Source organism: Carcharhinus amblyrhynchos, chromosome 5 (assembly GCF_965287045.1).
Source record: "Carcharhinus amblyrhynchos chromosome 5, sCarAmb.v2.hapA, whole genome shotgun sequence".
NCBI classification, from domain to species: Eukaryota; Metazoa; Chordata; class Chondrichthyes; order Carcharhiniformes; family Carcharhinidae; genus Carcharhinus; species Carcharhinus amblyrhynchos.
In genome coordinates this window covers 128,625,198-128,642,696 of record NC_137328.1, presented here as the reverse complement: position 1 = coordinate 128,642,696, position 17,499 = coordinate 128,625,198, and the positions used below count along the sequence as shown (strand labels likewise).

The window sequence follows — 17,499 nt, the reverse complement described above, 5'->3', positions numbered from 1 at the left end:
AACGGGATGAACGAGTACACTATTAAGGGCAGAAGTCTGAGTAGTGTTGAGGAGCAGAAGGATCTTGGGGTCCGGGTCCACAGGACTCTTAAATCGGCCTCGCAGGTGGAGGAGGTGGTCAAGAAGGCGTATGGTGTACTGGCCTTCATTAATCGAGGGATTGAGTTTAGGAGTCGGGAGGTAATGCTGGAACTTTATAGGACCCTTGTCAGGCCTCATTTGGAGTATTGTGCGCAGTTCTGGTCGCCTCACTATAGGAAAGATGTAGAAGCTATTGAAAGGGTGCAGAGGAGATTTACAAGGATGTTGCCTGGACTGGGAGGCATGCCTTATGAAGTTAGGTTGAGGGAGCTGGGACTCTTTTCCCTGGAGAGACGAAGGTTGAGAGGCGACCTGATAGAAGTTTACAAAATGTTGAGAGGAATAGATAGGGTGGACTCTCAGAGGCTATTTCCCCGGTTTGAAATGGTCGCTACGAGAGGACACAGATTTAAGGTGCGGGGAGGGAGGTTCAGAAGTGGTGTTAGGGATAAGTTTTTCACTCAGAGGGTGGTGAGTGAATGGAATCGGCTGCCGTCAGTGGTGGTGGAGGCGAACTCGCTGGGGTCTTTTAAAAGACTTCTGGATGAGTATATGGGGTTTAATGAGATTGAGGGTTATAGATAGGTCTGTAGGTTGGTAGGTGATGTGGTCGGCGCAACTTGTGGGCCGAAGGGCCTGTTTGTGCTGTAGTGTTCTATGTTCTATGTTCTACTACCTTCCACAGGAGTTCACTTCTGTTATCCTGATGGCAATTTACATTCCATAAGTTTACATCTTATCTATGAAAACAGGTAAGTCCCCTGGGCCGGATGGGATTTATCCTAGGATTCTCTGGGAGGCTAGGGAGGAGATTGCAGACCCTTTGGTTTGATCTTTGTGTCGTCATTGTCTACAGGTATAGTGCTGGAAGACTGGAGGACAGCAAATGTTGCCCCCTTGTTCAAGAAGGGGAGTAGAGATCATCCTGGGAATTATAGAACAGTGGGTCTTACTTCTGTTGTGGGCAAAGTTTGGGAAAGAATTATAAGGGATAGGATTTATTATCGAGAGAGAAGTAATTTGGTTAGGGATAGTCAACACGGTTTTGTGCCTCACAAACCTTACTGAGTCCTTTGAGAAGGTGACCAAAGAGGTGAATAAGGGTAAAGCAGTTGATGTGGTGTATATGGATTTTAGCAAAGCGTTTGATAAGGTTCCCCATGGTAGGCTACTGCAGAAAATGCAGATGTATGGGATTGAGGGTGATTTAGCAGTTTGGATCAGGAATTGCTTAGCTGATAGAAGACAGAGGGTGGTGGTTGATGGGAAATATTCAACCTGGAGTTCAGTTACAAGTGGTGTACTGCAGGGATCTGTTTTGGGGCCACTGCTGTTTGTTATTTTTATAAATGACCTAGATGAGGGTATAGAAGGATGGGTTAGTAAATTTGTGGACAACACTGAAGTCGGAGGAGTTGCAGACAGTGTGGATAGATGTTACAGTTTGCAGAGGGACGTAGATAATATGCAGAGCTGGGCTGAGAGGTGGCAAATGGAGTTTAATGTGGAAAAGTGTGAGGTGATTCACTTTGTTAAGGGTAACAGGATTACAGAATATAGGGCTCATGGAAGAACTCTTGGTAGTGTCAACGAGCAGAGAGATCTTGGTGTACGTGCACATAGATCCCTGAAAGATGGCACCCAGGTTGATAACGTTGTTAAGAAGGCGTACAGTGTGTTAGCTTTTATTGGTAGAGAGATTGAATTTCGGAGCCGTGAGATCATGTTGCAACTGTACAAAACTCTGGTGCGGCCGCACTTGGAGTATTGCATACTGTTCTGGTCGCCGCATTGTAAGAAAGATGTGGAAGTATTGGAAAGGGTGCAGAGGAGGTTTACCAGGATGTTGCCTGGTATGGTAGGAAGGTCTTATGAGGAAAGGCTGAGGGACTTGAGGCTGTTTTTGTTAGACAGAAGAAGGTTAAGAGGTGACCTAATTGAGGCATACAAGATGATCAGAGGATTAGATAGAGTGGACAGCGAGAGCCTTCTTCCTTGGATGGTGATGGCTAACATGAGGGGACATAACTAACTTGAGGGGTGATAATTATAGGACAGATGTCAGAGGTAGGTTCTTTACTCAGAGGGTAGTAAGGGCGTGGAATGCCCTGCCTGCAGCAGTTGTGGACTCGCCAACATTAAGGGTGCTCAAATGGTCAGTGGATAGGCATATGGATAACATCGGAATAGTTTAGGTTAGAGGGTCATTAGATTGGTTCCACTGGTTGGCGCAACATCGAGGGCCGAAGGGCCTGTACTGCGCTGTAATGTTCTATGTTCACCCCATGCAGACATGGGGATCACACTGGATGAAATATACACCACTACAAACAGCCTCAAGACAAAGCATCCTGAGGCCTTGTTCATCGTGGCCGGGGACTTCATTCAGGCCAAGGTCAACAGCATCCTACCCAAGTTACCATGAACACGTCTTCTGTCCCACCAGAGGCCCAAACATCCTGGACCACTGACACACAAATATCAAACATGCCTAACCCTCTATCACCAGCCCACATTTTGGCAAATCAAACCAGAAAGCTGTGTTCCTGCTCCCGGCTTGCAAGCAAAAACTGAAGCAGGAGAATCCATCAAATAGAGTTGTGCAATGTTGGCCTGAGGAATTCGAATGATCTCCAACGGGGCTGCTTAGAGACAGCGGACAGATCAGTATTTAAAAATTCTGACCAGCCTGAACAAGTTTGCCACTACAGTAACTTACTTCATTTGTAAATGTGTAGAAGACTGTGTGCTAAAGAAGCAAATTCATATGTTTTCCAACTGGAAACCATAGATACACAGGGATATCCACTGCTCACTGAAGTCCAAGTCAGGCGACCCTGACCTATACAAGAAAGTAAGAAATCTCACAATACCAGGTCAAAGTCCAACAGGTTCATTTGGTAGCACAAGCCCACTAGCTTTGGAGCACAACTCCTTCAGGTAAGTGGGAGTTCTGTTCACAAACAGGGCATATAAAGACACAAAATAATGGTTGAAATGCAACTCTTTCCAGGTAATCAAGTCTTAAAGGTACAGACAATGTGAGTGGAGAGAGAGTTAAGCATAGGTTAAAGAGATATGTATTGTCTCCAGCCAGGACAGTTAGTGAGATTTTGCAAGCCCAGGCAAGTCGTGGGGGTTACAGATAGTGTGACATGAACCCAAGATCCCAGTTGAGCCCGTCCTCATGTATGTGGAATTTAGCTATCAGTTTCTGCTCATTTAAACCCTTTCTCCACGTAACCCTCTCTCAAACGACAGCTACAGCTTTCACCAAGGTTTATAGATGCACCATAGGAAGCATTCTTTCTGGTTGTATTAGAGCTTGGTATGGCTCCTGCTCTGCCCAAAACCTCAAGGAACTACAAAAGGTCGTGAAAAGAGCCCAATCCGTCACGTAAACCAATCTCCCTTCCATTGACTCTGTATACAGTTCCTGCTGCCTTGACAAAGCAACCAGCATAATTAAGGAGCCCATGCACCCTGGAAATTCTCTTTTCCACCCTCTTCCTTCGGAAAAAGGTATAAAAGTCTGAGGTCACATACCAACTGACTCAAGAACAGCTTCTTCCCTGCTGCTGTCAGACTTTTGAATGGCCTTACGTTGCATTAAGTTGATCTTTCTCTACACTGTACATATGACTATAACACTACATTCTGCACTCTCTCATTTCATAAGAACATAAGAAATAGGAGCAGGAGTAGGCCATCTGGCCCTTCGAGCCTGCCCCGCCATTCAATAAGATCATGGCTGATCTGTCGTGGCTCAGTTCCACTTTCCCGCCCTCTCCCCATAACCCTTAATCCCCTCTCTTATCAAAAACCCATCAACCCGCTTCTTAAAAATATTTAGCGAGGCAGCCTCCACCACTTCAACGGGCAGAGAATTCCAGAGATTCACCACCCTTTGAGTCAAGAAGTTCCTCCTCAACTCCGTTCTAAACCGCCCCCCCCTTTATCTTGAGGCTGTGCCCCCTAGTCCTACTGTCTTTTTTGAGCGGGAAGAGTCTCTTTCTCTATGAACAGAATGCTTTATCTGTATAGCACACAAGAAACAATACCTTTCACTGTCTGTTAATACATGTGACAATAATAAATCAAACCAATTCAAAATCAAACAGGGCATACAGAAGTATATTCAAGGAGGAAATTAAGAGGGCAAAAAGGGGGCATGAGGTAGCTTTGGCTGAGAGGATTAAAGTGAATCCAAAGAGATTCTTTAAGTATACTGAAGAAAAAAGAATAACCAGACCCAAATGTTCATAGATGTGGAACCACAGGAGATGGGCGACATTCTAAACGAATATTTCTCCTCTGTTTATCGTGGAGAAAGACACAAAGACTTGGGAACCTGGGAAAGTTACTGGCGATATATTAGGGACAATTCACATTACTGTAGAGGTGGTGATAGACATTTTAAAATGTATGAAAGTGGATAAATCTCCTGGCCCTGACGAGGTATATCCAAGAACACTGCTTGGGGCTAGAGAAGAAATTGAGGGGGCCCTAACTGAGACAGCTGTATTATCATTAGCTGAGGTACAAGACTGGAGGTAGCAAATGTTGCGCCTTTATTTAAGAAATTCACCACTCATGTTAAACTGGCCATCCTGCAGTCAAGGGCATTCAGCCTCTGATCTTCGGATAAGCATTTTCCAAGGCGGCCTTCACGACACACGACAGTGCAGAGTTGCTGAGCAGACTCTGATAGCCAAGTTCCACACGCATAAGGACGGCCTCAACCGGGATCTTATGTTCATGTCGCGCTATCTGTAAGCCCCATGACTCGCCTGGGCTTGCAAAATCTCACTAACTGTCCTGGCTGGAGACAATACGCATCTCTTTAACCTGTGCTTAACCCTCTCTCCACTCACATTTTGTACCTCTAAGATTTGATTACCTGTAAAGACTCGCATTCTAACCATTATTTTGTAAATTGAGTTTGTGTCTTTATATGCCCTGTTTGTGAACAGAACTCCCACTCACCTGATGGAGCTGCGCTCCGAAAGCTAGTGGCTTGCGCTACCAAATAAATTGTTTGACTTTAACCTGGTGTTGTGAGATTCTTACTATCCTGCAGTTACCAGGAATGTCCTTACACCGTTTCTTGCCTACCAAAATTCTGACAGGGTTTCAGATACGTGCCTGGGGGACTTATTAAATCCGGTTTACAACTGAGAATTGAGATCCCAGATTTAGCACCAGCTCTTAGCCTGTAGGTGCTGCAGTCACATTTGCCACTCTCCAATCCTCTGACATCTCTCCTTATCTGCAGAGGTTTGGAAGATGGCAACAAGCCCTATTTCCCCATCTCCACTTCCCTTAACAACCTGGGATACAAGCCATCGAGCAGGCAACTTAATGTAAGCCTACCTGTGACTAATAACACTGCAATGAAATTGCTGAGAAATTCCCTTAGTCGCCACAGTCCAGTGCCTGTTCGGGTAAATGCACCTAACTAGCATGTCTTTCAGAGGAAACCCACGCAGATACGGAGAGAAAATGCAAACTCCACACGGAGAGTGACCTGAGCCGGGAATCAATCCCAGGTCCCTGGCACAGTGAAGCAGCAGTGCTAACCACTGTGCCACACTGCAAACGTTGACTATCAATTGTCACCTCTTCCAATACCTCTACCATCTCCACTGCACAATATTTTGTCAGCCTTCTGTTCCTTAGTGAACACTGACAGAAAGTACTCCTAATCTGCAGTTTTCTTCATTTCTCAGGGAATTGCATTGATTGGCATATTTTGTTATGTTCTTTTGAATCTAAGAATCTGACCTCACCAAGGACAGAAGTAGGAGTGCTAATTTATATTCTATAGTGCACAGTTAGTGCATTCACATATTTCATAACTGAACTCCCTTGCAGGATCTATTTTACACTCTTGAATAGAAGCCTCTCACCCATTCAGCTTACCTCAGAGTGCTAAACTGAGCTGGGGCAGTTTTGATCACAGAGCGAAGAAACTTCTTGCGTTTTTCTGCTCTTTGCATAATCTCGCCAGTGGATTCTATCTCCTTAGCATGCTGCGTCCCATCTGAGGAGTCGTCATCCTTCTGATTCTGTGACTTCATTGCCTTTTCAGTCTCCATCGTAGTGTCTCGGAACCACTGTGCAATGTAAAATTTCCTAGCAAACTTAAAAACAAACACAAGCTTACTACCGGAATTCTGACAGGGTTTCAGATACGTGCCTGGGGGACTTATTAAATCCGGTTTACAACTGAGAATTGAGAACGTCCCAGATTTAGCACCAGCTCTTAGCCTGTAGGTGCTGCAGTAACATTTTCTCCACAGGACTGTAGATAGTCCCACAACCCTCACTAACAGGATGGCAAAGCAAAACTTCACACTTCAGAAATTGAAGTTACAAAGAAAGGTATTCTCTGTGGAGAGAAAAAAAATAAACTTTGAGGTAATATGGTAATCATATTATGGAGGAAATTATGAAGTTGATTCAGTCAAATTCACTACAGTGAAAATTGTAAATCGAAGGGGCACGAAGGTCTGGTGAGGCATGAGCCAGGTACTCAAAAGTGTTTTGTTCTGAGCTTCACAATGGAGTTAGAAAACCAGAACAGTTCCATGCATCCATGAAAATGCTAACTTTGTCAAGGTGCACTCCAGGGATAGGAAGACCAACAGATACAGAGTAAGTGTACTAGAATAGCACCAGAGGCGAAGAAGTTTGGTTAAGAGTAGAAGGGATGAGAAGAACTACAGCTGTTGTGCTTCAAACATGGGATTTAATGGGATTGAGAGTTATAGATTGGCCTGGTAGGTATGGATATGATCGGCACAACTTGTGGGCCTGTTTGTGCTGTAGTGTTCTATGTTCTAAAACAGAGAATGTTAAAAGGGAAGATTCCAGTCAGCAATGGTTTTGAGAGTACACATAAGGGACTGTTTCCAGTGACAAAGGACAGATTTCAGGTAACGTGCAAAAGAATTGTGCGCGCGCACGGTGGTGGTAGAACTTGGACATGGTCGGCACAACTTTATGGGCCTAAGGGCCTGTATTGTGCTGTAGTTTTTCTATGTTCATTATGTAGGTGTGAGAGGGATGAGCAATGTATTTTTAAATGCTGCAACTTGTGATAATCTGGAAGGGTAGTGGAAACACATCCAATAATACTTTTCAAGTATGAGTGTAAAAAGTTGTAAGGTTTTAGGGAAATGGCAGGGGAATGAGACTATAGTAACTGAGCAGCTAGTTTAAAGAACAGACACTAGCACAACGTGTCCGTTTGTCAACTGGAGAACACTGTTGACTTAGACAAGAGAATGCCCCAAAGGATTTGAGCAGTTACATTCCACTTACCATTAGTGAGGGATCAGTCTCGGTGTTCTCATCCAGGTAATCAAGCAAGGCTTTCTGTAGCTGCTGAACCTCATCCTCTAACCCTGAAACCTGAAGCAACAGAACCATTAGCAAGCATCAAAACTAGATCTGGAACACCCAAATAGAAGCTTATCTGGAAGCTTCCCACTGACGTTCACACACAGGCTATCACCCAACCCCCGCCCACTCACCCCCGACACACACTGCCCACTTACCCCCGGCCCCGCCCATTAACCCCCACCCACTCACACCCCCTGCCCTGCCCATTAACCCCGCCCACTCAACCCCGGCCCCACCCATTAACCCCCGACACTCCCCCAGCCCCACCCATTAACCCCCTCCCCCAACATCCATCCAGTTTGATCCTTTATCCACTGCCCCGATACACATACAGAACCTGTCATTACCAGTCCACACAAAGACAGCTAACACAGGCAGCACTTGGCTCCGTCAGGCAGGTGCTTCCAACAACATTCAAGAATTTGGACACGATCCAGGACAAAGCTACCCACTTCATCTCCATCTCATTCACCAATTAAAGATTCATTCTTTCCACCATTGTCATTTAGTGGCACTGCATCATACACTGCCAGAAGTGCACAAGATGTACTGCAGAAACTCACTAAAGTTCCTCCGACAGCACTTCCAAACCAGTGAGCCCCTCCACTTAGAAAGAGAACAGCAGGTGTATGGGAATACTATTAGCTTCAAGTTCCCTTCCAAGCCGCACACCATCCTAAATGGGAAGCATATCACTGTTGTCCAATTTTCAAAACTGGATTCTGAGCAGCAGGTGGCGTGCAGAGTGTCTATACCAAATTGGCTGCAATGTCTCAAGGGGGCTTTGCTCATCTTTCCCGCCACTTTCTCAAGGACAATTAGGGATGGGCAACAAAATGTTGGCAGTGACAGGGATTTAAACATCTCATGTAATTGAAAAACATTCATCTGGTATGCACCCATTAATTGCCAGCGAGACATTAATCCAGTTGCCACACATTAACCTCCCCAGAAAGATGCTCACCCTGTACACACCCTTGTTAAACATCTTTAAAATGGTGACGCTGTCTTAACTGGAGAGGTGATGGCCTAGTTGTATTATCACTAGACTATAAATCCAAAAACTCAGCTAATGTTCTGGGGCAGATAGTGGAATTCAAATTCATAGACACACAGAAACTAGGGGCCATTTGGCCCTTCGAGACTGCTCTGTCATTCATTTTAATCTTGGCCGATCATCAAATTCAATATCCTGATCCTGTCTTCTCCCCCATATCCCTTTAGCTCCAACAGCTATATCTAATTTCTTCTTGCAATCAGACATTTTCGATTCAACTGCCTTCTGTGGTAGTGAATTCCACACTTTCACCAACCTCTGGGTGAAGAAATTTCTCTTCACCTCAGTCATAGAGGTTTACAACATGGAAACAGGCTCTTCGGCCCAATTTGTCCATGCCATTTTCTTAAAAAAACTCCTAAGCTAATCCCAATTGCCACATTTGGCTCATGTCCCTCTATACACATCTTACCTATCCAACATCTTCAACGCTTTTTAAGAGACAAAATTGTACCAGTCTCTACTACTACCTCTGGCAGCTTGTTCCAGACACTCACCACCCTCTGTGTGAAATGATTGGCCCTCTGGACACTTTTGTATCTCTCCCCTCTTACCTTAAACCTATACCCTCTAGTTTCAGACTCCTCTACCTTTGGGAAAAGATATTGACTATCTAGTTGAACTGTGCCCCTCATTATTTTATAGACCTCTATTAGATCACCCTCAGTCTCCTACGCTCCAAAGAAAAAAGTCCCAGTCTATTCACTCTCTCTTTATAACTCAAACCATCAAGCTCTGCCTAGTTTAATAACAGCCTTTTTACAATAGGGTGATCAGAACTGTACACAGTATTCCAAATGTGGCCTTACCAATGTCTTGTACAACTTCATGATGTGGGTATGCCGGCGTTGGACTGGCGTAAACACAGTAAAAAGTCTGACAACACCAGGTTTTAGTCCAACCTATTTATTTGATAATATTCTCACTAGCTTTCGAGGGGACAGCCTCTTCGTCAGGTGACGAAGACGAAGAGGCTGTCCCCTCGAAAGCTAGTGAGAATATTATCAAATAAATAGGTTGGACTAAAACCTGGTGTTGTCAGACTTTTTACTGTGTTGTACAACTTCAACAAGACATTCCAACTCCTGTATTCAACGTTCTGACCAATGACAATGTTGAATGCCTTCTTCACCACTCTGTCCACCTGTGACTCCACTTTCAAGGAGCTATGAACCTGTACTCCTAAATCTTTGTTCTGTAACTCTCCCCAATGTCGTACCATTAAATGAGTAAGTCCTGCCCTGGTTCAATCTACCAAAATGTATCACCTCACACGTATCTAAATTAAACTCCATCTGCTATTCGTCAGCTCACTGGCCAAATTGATCAAAATCCCATTGCAATTGGAGATAACGTTCTTCACTGTCCAATATGCCATCAATCTTGGTGTCATCTGCAAACTTACTAACCGTGAATTCTATATTCTCATCCAAATCATTAATACAAATGACAAACGACAGTGGACCCAGCACCGATCTCTGAGGCACGCTGCTAGTTACAGGTCTCCAGTTTGAAAAACAACCATCTACAACCACCCTCTAAAAGTTCTTAGAAGGTTTACCCGTTTATCCTCAAACTATGACCCCTAGTTCTGGATTCCCTCACTATTGGGAACATTCTTTCTGAATCTCCCCTGTCTAATCCTGTTAGATTTTTATAAATTTCTATGAGGTCCCCTCTCACTCTTCCAATCTCAAAGAACAAAGTACAGCACAGGATCAGATGTTTCGGTCCTCTAAGCCTGTGCTGATCATGATGTCCAAACTAAAGTGAAAAAACCTTCTGCCCTTACATAAGAACGTAAGAATTAGGAACAGGAGTAGGCCAACTAACCTGCTGCTTTGCTTTCTATTACCTGTTAAATATCTTTCATAGGTTTACTCTTCCCTACCCCCTAGCTTAAAGTCCTTGTGAGCACCCTTTTTATTTATCCTCTTCACTAGAACATTGGTCCCAGATCGGTTCAGGTAAAGATCCCTCCTGTCCCAATAGTGACACTTACTTGATCTGTATCCCTCTATTTCCCCAACTCTCTCCCCCCTCCGCCCCCATTCAGGTACTCATCCATATGCCTCTTAAATGTTGCTAAAGTGCCTGCTTCCACCACATGAAAATGTAAGAACTAGGAACAGGAATAGGTCATTCGGCTCCTCGAGCCTGCTTTGCCATTCAATAAGGTTATGGCTTTTTTTTTCATGGACTCAGCTCCACATACCCGCCCACACACCTGAATTCCTTTACTGTTCAAGAATCTATCTATCCTTGCCTTAAAAACATTCAGTGAGGTAGCCTCAACTGCTTCACTGGGCAGGGAATTCCACAGATTCACAACCCTTTGTGTGAAGAAGTTCCTCCTCAACTCGGTCCTAAGTCTGCTCCCCCTTATTTTGAGGTCATGCCCCCTAGTTCTAGTTTCACCCACTAGTGCAAATAACCTCCCAGGTTCTATTTTATCTATTCCCTTCATAATTTTGTGTTTCTATAAGATCACCCTCGTTCTTCTGCATTCCAATGAGCATAGCCCCAGTCTACTCAGTCTCTTTGGCAGTGCGTTCCAAGCACTTAAATGAAAAACCTCTCCCACACATGTCCCTTAAACTTTCCCCCTCTCACCATGAACCTGTGCCCCCTTGTAATTGACACTTCCACCCTGAGAGTGACAGTGAAGATAATCCTAACCGACTTAATCTTTCCTCGTATGACAGACATATGTTCCTCTTATGTTTCAACAAAACACGTCTGGAATTAAGAATTTACTGATGACCATAAAACCATTGTCAATTGTTAGAAAAACAATTGTTAGGCTCACGGATGTCCTTTAGGGAAGGAAATCTGCCCAGAGGGATGTGGAAGATTGGAAGATCAAATGTGGAAGATCAGAAGGATCTTGGGGTCCGGGATCATAGGACTCTCAAATCAGCTTCGCAGGTAGAGGACGTGGTTAAGAAGGCGTATGGTGTACTGGTCTTCATCAATCGAGGGATTGAGTTTAGGAGTCGGGAGATAATGGTGCAGCTGTACAAGACCCTGGTCGGACCCCACTTGGAGTACTGTGCTCAGTTCTGGTTGCCTCATCACAGGAAGGATGTGGAAGCCATAGAAAGGGTGCAGAGGAGATTTACAAGGACGTTACCTGGATTGGATGGCATTCCTTATGAGGATCGGTTGAGAGAGCTCGATCTTTTCTCCTTAGAGAGACGAAGGATGAGAGGTGACCTGATAGAGGTGTGTAAGACGATGAGAGGTATTGATCAGGTGGACTCTCAGAGACTTTTCCCCAGGGCTGAAATTTCTGCCACAAGAGGACACAGGTTTAAGGTGATGGGGAGTAGATACAGAGGAGATGTCAGGGGTAAGTTTTTCACTCAGAGGTTGGTGGGTGAGTGGAATTGGCCGCTGACGGTGGTGGTGGAGGCAAATTCGATAGGGTCTTTTAAGAGACTTCTGGATGAGTACATGGGACTTAGTAGGATTGAGGGTTATAGGTAAGCCTAGTAGGTAGAGATAAGGTCAGCGCAACTTGTGGGCCGAAGGGCCTGTTTGTGCTGTAGTTTTTCTATCATTCTATGAATGTATTATCTCCAAATTTGTAGATGATACAAAGTTGGGTGGGAGGTGAGCTGTGAGGAGGATGTAGAAATGCTTCAGTGTGGTTTGGGTGGGCTGAGTGTGTGGGCATCTGCATGGCTGATGCAGTATAATGTGGATAAATGTGAGATTATCCATTTTGGTAAGAACATAAGAACATAAAAGAACATAAGTAGTAGGAGCAGGAGTAGGCCATCTAGCCCTTCAGGCCTGCCCTGCCATTCAATAAGATCATGACTGATCTGAAGTGGATCAGGTCCACTTTCCCGCTTTCTCCCCATAACCCTTAATCCCCTTATCTACCAAAAACCTATCTACCCGTATCTTAAATATATTTAGCGAAGTAGCTTCCACCACTTCAATGGGCAGAGAATTCCAGAGATTCACCACCCTTTGAGTGAAGAAGTTCCTCCTTAACTCTGTTCTAAACTGCTCCCCCCACTTATCTTGAGGCTGTGCCCTCTAGTCCTGCTGTCCTTTCTGAGCGGGAAGAATCTCTCTACCTCTACCCTATCCATCCCTTTCATTATCTTATACGTCTCTATAAGATCCCCCCTCATCCCTCTAAACTCCAACGAGTACAAACCCAGTCTATTTAGTCTCTCTTCATAGTCCAACCCCCTCATCTCTGGTATCAGCCTAGTGAACCTCCTCTGCACTCCCTCCAAGGCCAAAATATCCCTGCGCAAGTGCGGCAACCAAAACTGCACACAGTACTCCAATTGCGGCCTCAGCAATGCCCTGTACAGTTGCAGCAAGACCTCCTTGCTTTTATATTCTATCCCCCTCACTATAAAGGCCAGCATCCCATTCGCCTTCTTGATTACCTGCTGCACCTGCAGACTCGGTTTTTGCGACTCATGCACAAGGACCCCCAGGTCCCTCTGCACCGTAGCATGCTGCAGCTTTCCACCCTTTAAATAGTAATCCCTCCTACTATTATTCCTGCCAAAGTGGATAACCTCACACTTGCTAACATTATACTCCATCTGCCAGGTCCTCACCCACTCGCTCAGCCTATCTAGATCCCTCTGCAGACTTTCCCTCCGCACAATTTGCTTTTCCACTCATCTTCGTGTCATCAGCAAATTTCGTTACCCTACACTCAGCCCCCTCCTCCAGATCATCTATATAAACGGTAAATAGCTGAGGCCCCAGCACCGATCCCTGCGGCACTCCACTAGTTACCAACCGCCAATCAGAATAGCACCTATTGATACCAACTGTCTCCTATTAGACAACCAATCCTCTATCCACGCTAATACCTTACCCACAACTCCATGCCCCCTAACCTTCTGAAGCAACCTTGTGTGCGGCACCTTATCAAACGCCTTTTGAAAATTGAGAAACACCACATCCACCGGTTCCCCTTTGTCTAACACACTAGTCACATCCTCATAGAATTCCAATAAATTTGTCAAACACAACTTTCCCTTAACGAATCCGTGCTGCGTATGCTCTATCAAACAATTCTTCTCTAGGTGCCTTGCTATTTCTTCTTTGATGAAGGATTCAAGCATTTTTCCAACAACAGACGTTAAACTAACTGGCCTATAATTCCCTGCCTTTTGCCTGCTACCTTTTTTAAACAGTGGCGTAACATTAGCCGTTTTCCAATCTTCTGGCACTTCCCCGGAATCCAGTGAAGTTTGGTAAATAATCACTAAGGGATCCACCTCTGCCATTTCCTTCAGAACCCTGGGATGCATTCCGTCTGTTCCTGGGGACTTGTCCACCATCAGTCCCGCTAGTCGATCAAGCACTACCTCTCTAGTGACAGTAATCGCATTCAGGCCCTCAACTCTGACCATCCTTCTTCCTAAGGTGAGCTCAGGGAGGATGGAAACCTCCCGTGGAGCAGAAGGGCAAAAGCTCGCTTGATCTTGATTTTCAGTACGAATACGGACCTCGAAAGCGCGGCCTCGCGATCCTTCTGACCTTCTGGGTTTGAAGCAGGAGGTGAGAGAAAAGTTACCACAGGGATAACTGGCTTGTGGCAGCCAAGTGTTCATAGCAACGTCGCTTTTTGATCCTTCGATGTCGGCTCTCCCTATCATTGTGAAGCAGAATTCACCAAGCGTTGGACTGTTCACCCACTAATGGGAATCCGACTGTTTAATTAAAACAAAGCATCGCGAGGGCCACCGGCTGGTGTTGACGCGATGTGATTTCTGCCCAGTGCTCTGAATGTCATAGTGAAGAAATTCAGTGAAGCGCGGGTAAACAGCGGGAGTAACTATGACTCTCTTCGACGTAAAGACTCGAACAAGTCCCTCAGTGAGTGTATTAAAATAGCCAAATGCCTCGTCTTGTGGGCAAGGTTTTAGAAAAAATTATTAGGGATAGGATTTATAGTTATTTGGAGAGTAATGAATTGATTGGACATAGTCAGCATGGTTTTGTAGCGGGTAGGTCGTGCCTTACTAACCTTATTGAGTTTTTTGAAAAAGTGACCAAAGAGGTGGATGGGGGTAAGGCAGTGGACGTGGTATATATGGATTTTAGTAAGGCGTTTGATAAGGTTCACCATGGTAGGCTTCTGCAGAAAATGCAGATGTATGGGATTGAGGGTAATCTAGGAAATTGGATCAGGAATTGGCTAGCAGATAGGAGACAGAGGGTGGTGGTTGATGGTAAATATTCGTCATGGAGTTCGGTTACGAGTGGTGTGCCTCAGGGATCTGTTTTGGGGCCACTGCTGTTTGTAATTTTTATTAATGATCTGGATGAGGGTATAGTTGGGTGGATTAGTAAATTTGCTGATGACACCGAAGTCGGAGGTGTGGTAGATTGTGAGGAAGGGTGTCATAGTTTGCAGGAAGACTTGGACAGGTTGCAGAGCTGGGCCGAGAGGTGGCGGATGGAGTTTAATGCGGAGAAGTGTAAGGTAATTCACTTTGGTAGGAATAACAGATGTGTTGAGTATAGGGCTAACAGGAGGACTTTGAATAGTGTGGATGAACAGAGGGATCTAGGTGTATGTGTACATAGATCCCTGAAAGTTGGGAATCAAGTAGATAGGGTTGTTAAGAAGGCATACGGTGTCTTGGCGTTTATTGGTAGGGGGATTGAATTTAGGAGTCGCAGCGTCATGTTGCAACTGTACACAACTCTGGTGCGGCCGCGCTTGGAGTACTGTGTGCAGTTCTGGTCCCCACATTACAGGAAGAATGTGGAGGCTTTGGACAGGGTGCAGAGGAGGTTTACCAGGATGTTGCCTGGTATGGAGGGGAGGTCCTATGAGGAGAGACCGAGGGATTTGGGGTTGTTTTCGCTGGAAAGAAGGCGGCTAAGAGGGGATCTTATTGAAACATATATGATGATTAGAGGTTTAGATAGGGTGGACAGTGATAGCCTTTTTCCTCGGATGGAGAAAGCTAGCACGAGGGGGCATGGCTTTAAATTAAGGGGGGGTAGTTATAGGATGGATGTCAGGGGTAGGTTCTTTACCCAGAGGGTGGTGAGGGATTGGAATGCCCTGCCTGCTGCGGTTGTAAATGCGCCTAGTTTGGGGGCGTTTAAGAAATCCGTGGATAGGTTTATGGACGAAAAGGGATTGGTTTAGGTTAGTGGGTCATTGTTTTGTAACTGGTCGGCGCAACATCGTGGGCCGAAGGGCCTGTTCTGCGCTGTAATAGAACATAGAACACTACAGCACAAACAGGCCCTTCGGCCCACGAGTTGCGCCGATCACATCAACACCTATCTATAACCCCCAATCCCATAAAACCCCATATACTCATCCAGAAGTCTTTTAAAAGACCCCAACGAGTTCGCCTCCACCACCACTGACGGCAGCCGATTCCATTCACTCACCACCCTCTGAGTGAAAAACTTACCCCTAACATCACTTCTGAACCTCCCTCCCCGCACCTTAAACCTGTGTCCTCTCGTAGCGACCATTTCAACCCGGGGAAATAGCCTCTGAGAATCCACCCTATCTATTCCTCTCAACATTTTGTAAACTTCTATCAGGTCGCCTCTCAACCTATGTCTCTCCAGGGAAAAGAGACCCAGTTCCCTCAACCTAACTTCATAAGGCATGCCTCCCAGTCCAGGCAACATCCTTGTAAATCTCCTCTGTACCCTTTCAATAGCTTCTACGTCTTTCCTATAGTGAGGCGACCAGAACTGCGCACAGTACTCCAAATGAGGCCTGACAAGGGTCTTATAAAGTTGCAGCATTACCTCCCGACTCCTAAACTCAATCCCTCGATTAATGAAGGCCAGTGCACCATACGCCTTCTTGACCACCTCTTCCACCTGCGAGGCCGATTTAAGAGTCCTGTGGACCCGGACCCCAGGATCCTTCTGCTCCTCAACACTACCAAGACTCCTGCCCTTGATGGTGTACTCGTTCATCCCGTTGGTTCTGCCAAAATGGACGACTACGCATTTATCCGCGTTGAAGTCCATCTGCCACTTCTCCGCCCAGTCCTGCATCCTATTTATGTCCTGCTGCAACTTTTGCCATCCTTCCAGACCATCCACAACACCACCGACCTTCGTAATGTTCTATGTTCATCTAATTAGTGACAATAATAGGAAGACAGATGATTATTCGAATGGGTGTAAATTGAGAGAGGTGGATGGGCAGCACAGTAGTTAGCACTGCTGCTTCACAGCTCCAGGGTCCTGGGTTCGATTCCTGGCTCGGGTCACTGTCTGTGTGGAGTTTGCACATTCTCCTCGTGTCTGCGTGGGTTTCCTCCAGTTACTCCGGTTTCCTCCCACAGTCCAAAGATGTGCGGGTTAGGTTGATTGGCCATGCTAAGAAATTGCCCCTTAGAGCCCAGGGATGTGTAGGTTAGAGGGATTAGTGGGTATAATATCTATGGATATGGGGGTAGGGACTGGGTGGGATTGTGTTCAGTGCAGACTCAATGGGCTGAAGGGCCTCCTTCTGTACTGTAGGATTCTATGATTCTATATCTCAGCGAGGCCTTGGCACCCTCATGCATCAGTCGCTGAAAGTAAGCGTGCAAATACAGTAGGCAGTAAAAGGAGGTAAATTTGAGTTGGCCTTCATAGCAAGACAATTTGAGGATAAGGACAGGGATGTTTTGCTGCAACTGTACAGGGCATTGGTGAGGCCACACCTGGAGTACTGTTTTAGTGTTCTTATCATAGAATCCCTACATTACAGGAAGGGGCCATTTGGCCCATGGGGTCTGCACTGACCACAATCCCACCCAGGCCCAACCCCCCATATCCCTACATATTTACCCACTAATCCCTCTAACCTACACATCTCAGGACACTAAGGGCAATTTTTTAAGCATGGCCAATCAATCTAACCCATACACCTTGGAGTACTGTGCTCAGTTTTGGTCGCTTCATTACAGGAAACCCATGCAGACATGAGG

At 45.5% G+C, this 17,499-nt stretch overlaps 1 protein-coding gene across 5 annotated transcripts in view; it reads right to left on the bottom strand.

Moving 5' to 3' along the window:
• nipblb (NIPBL cohesin loading factor b) overlaps positions 1-17,499 on the bottom strand; it is a 600,450-nt gene that overhangs the window by 206,643 nt on the left and 376,308 nt on the right. For all 5 annotated transcript variants that reach the window (XM_080189563.1, XM_080189568.1, XM_080189564.1 and 2 more), the window contains 2 exons: positions 7,408-7,497; positions 6,004-6,224 (listed from right to left, as the gene is read on the bottom strand). In XM_080189563.1, the coding sequence (XP_080045689.1) occupies positions 6,004-6,224; positions 7,408-7,497 (311 nt within the window). The remainder of the gene's footprint in view (positions 1-6,003; positions 6,225-7,407; positions 7,498-17,499) is intronic.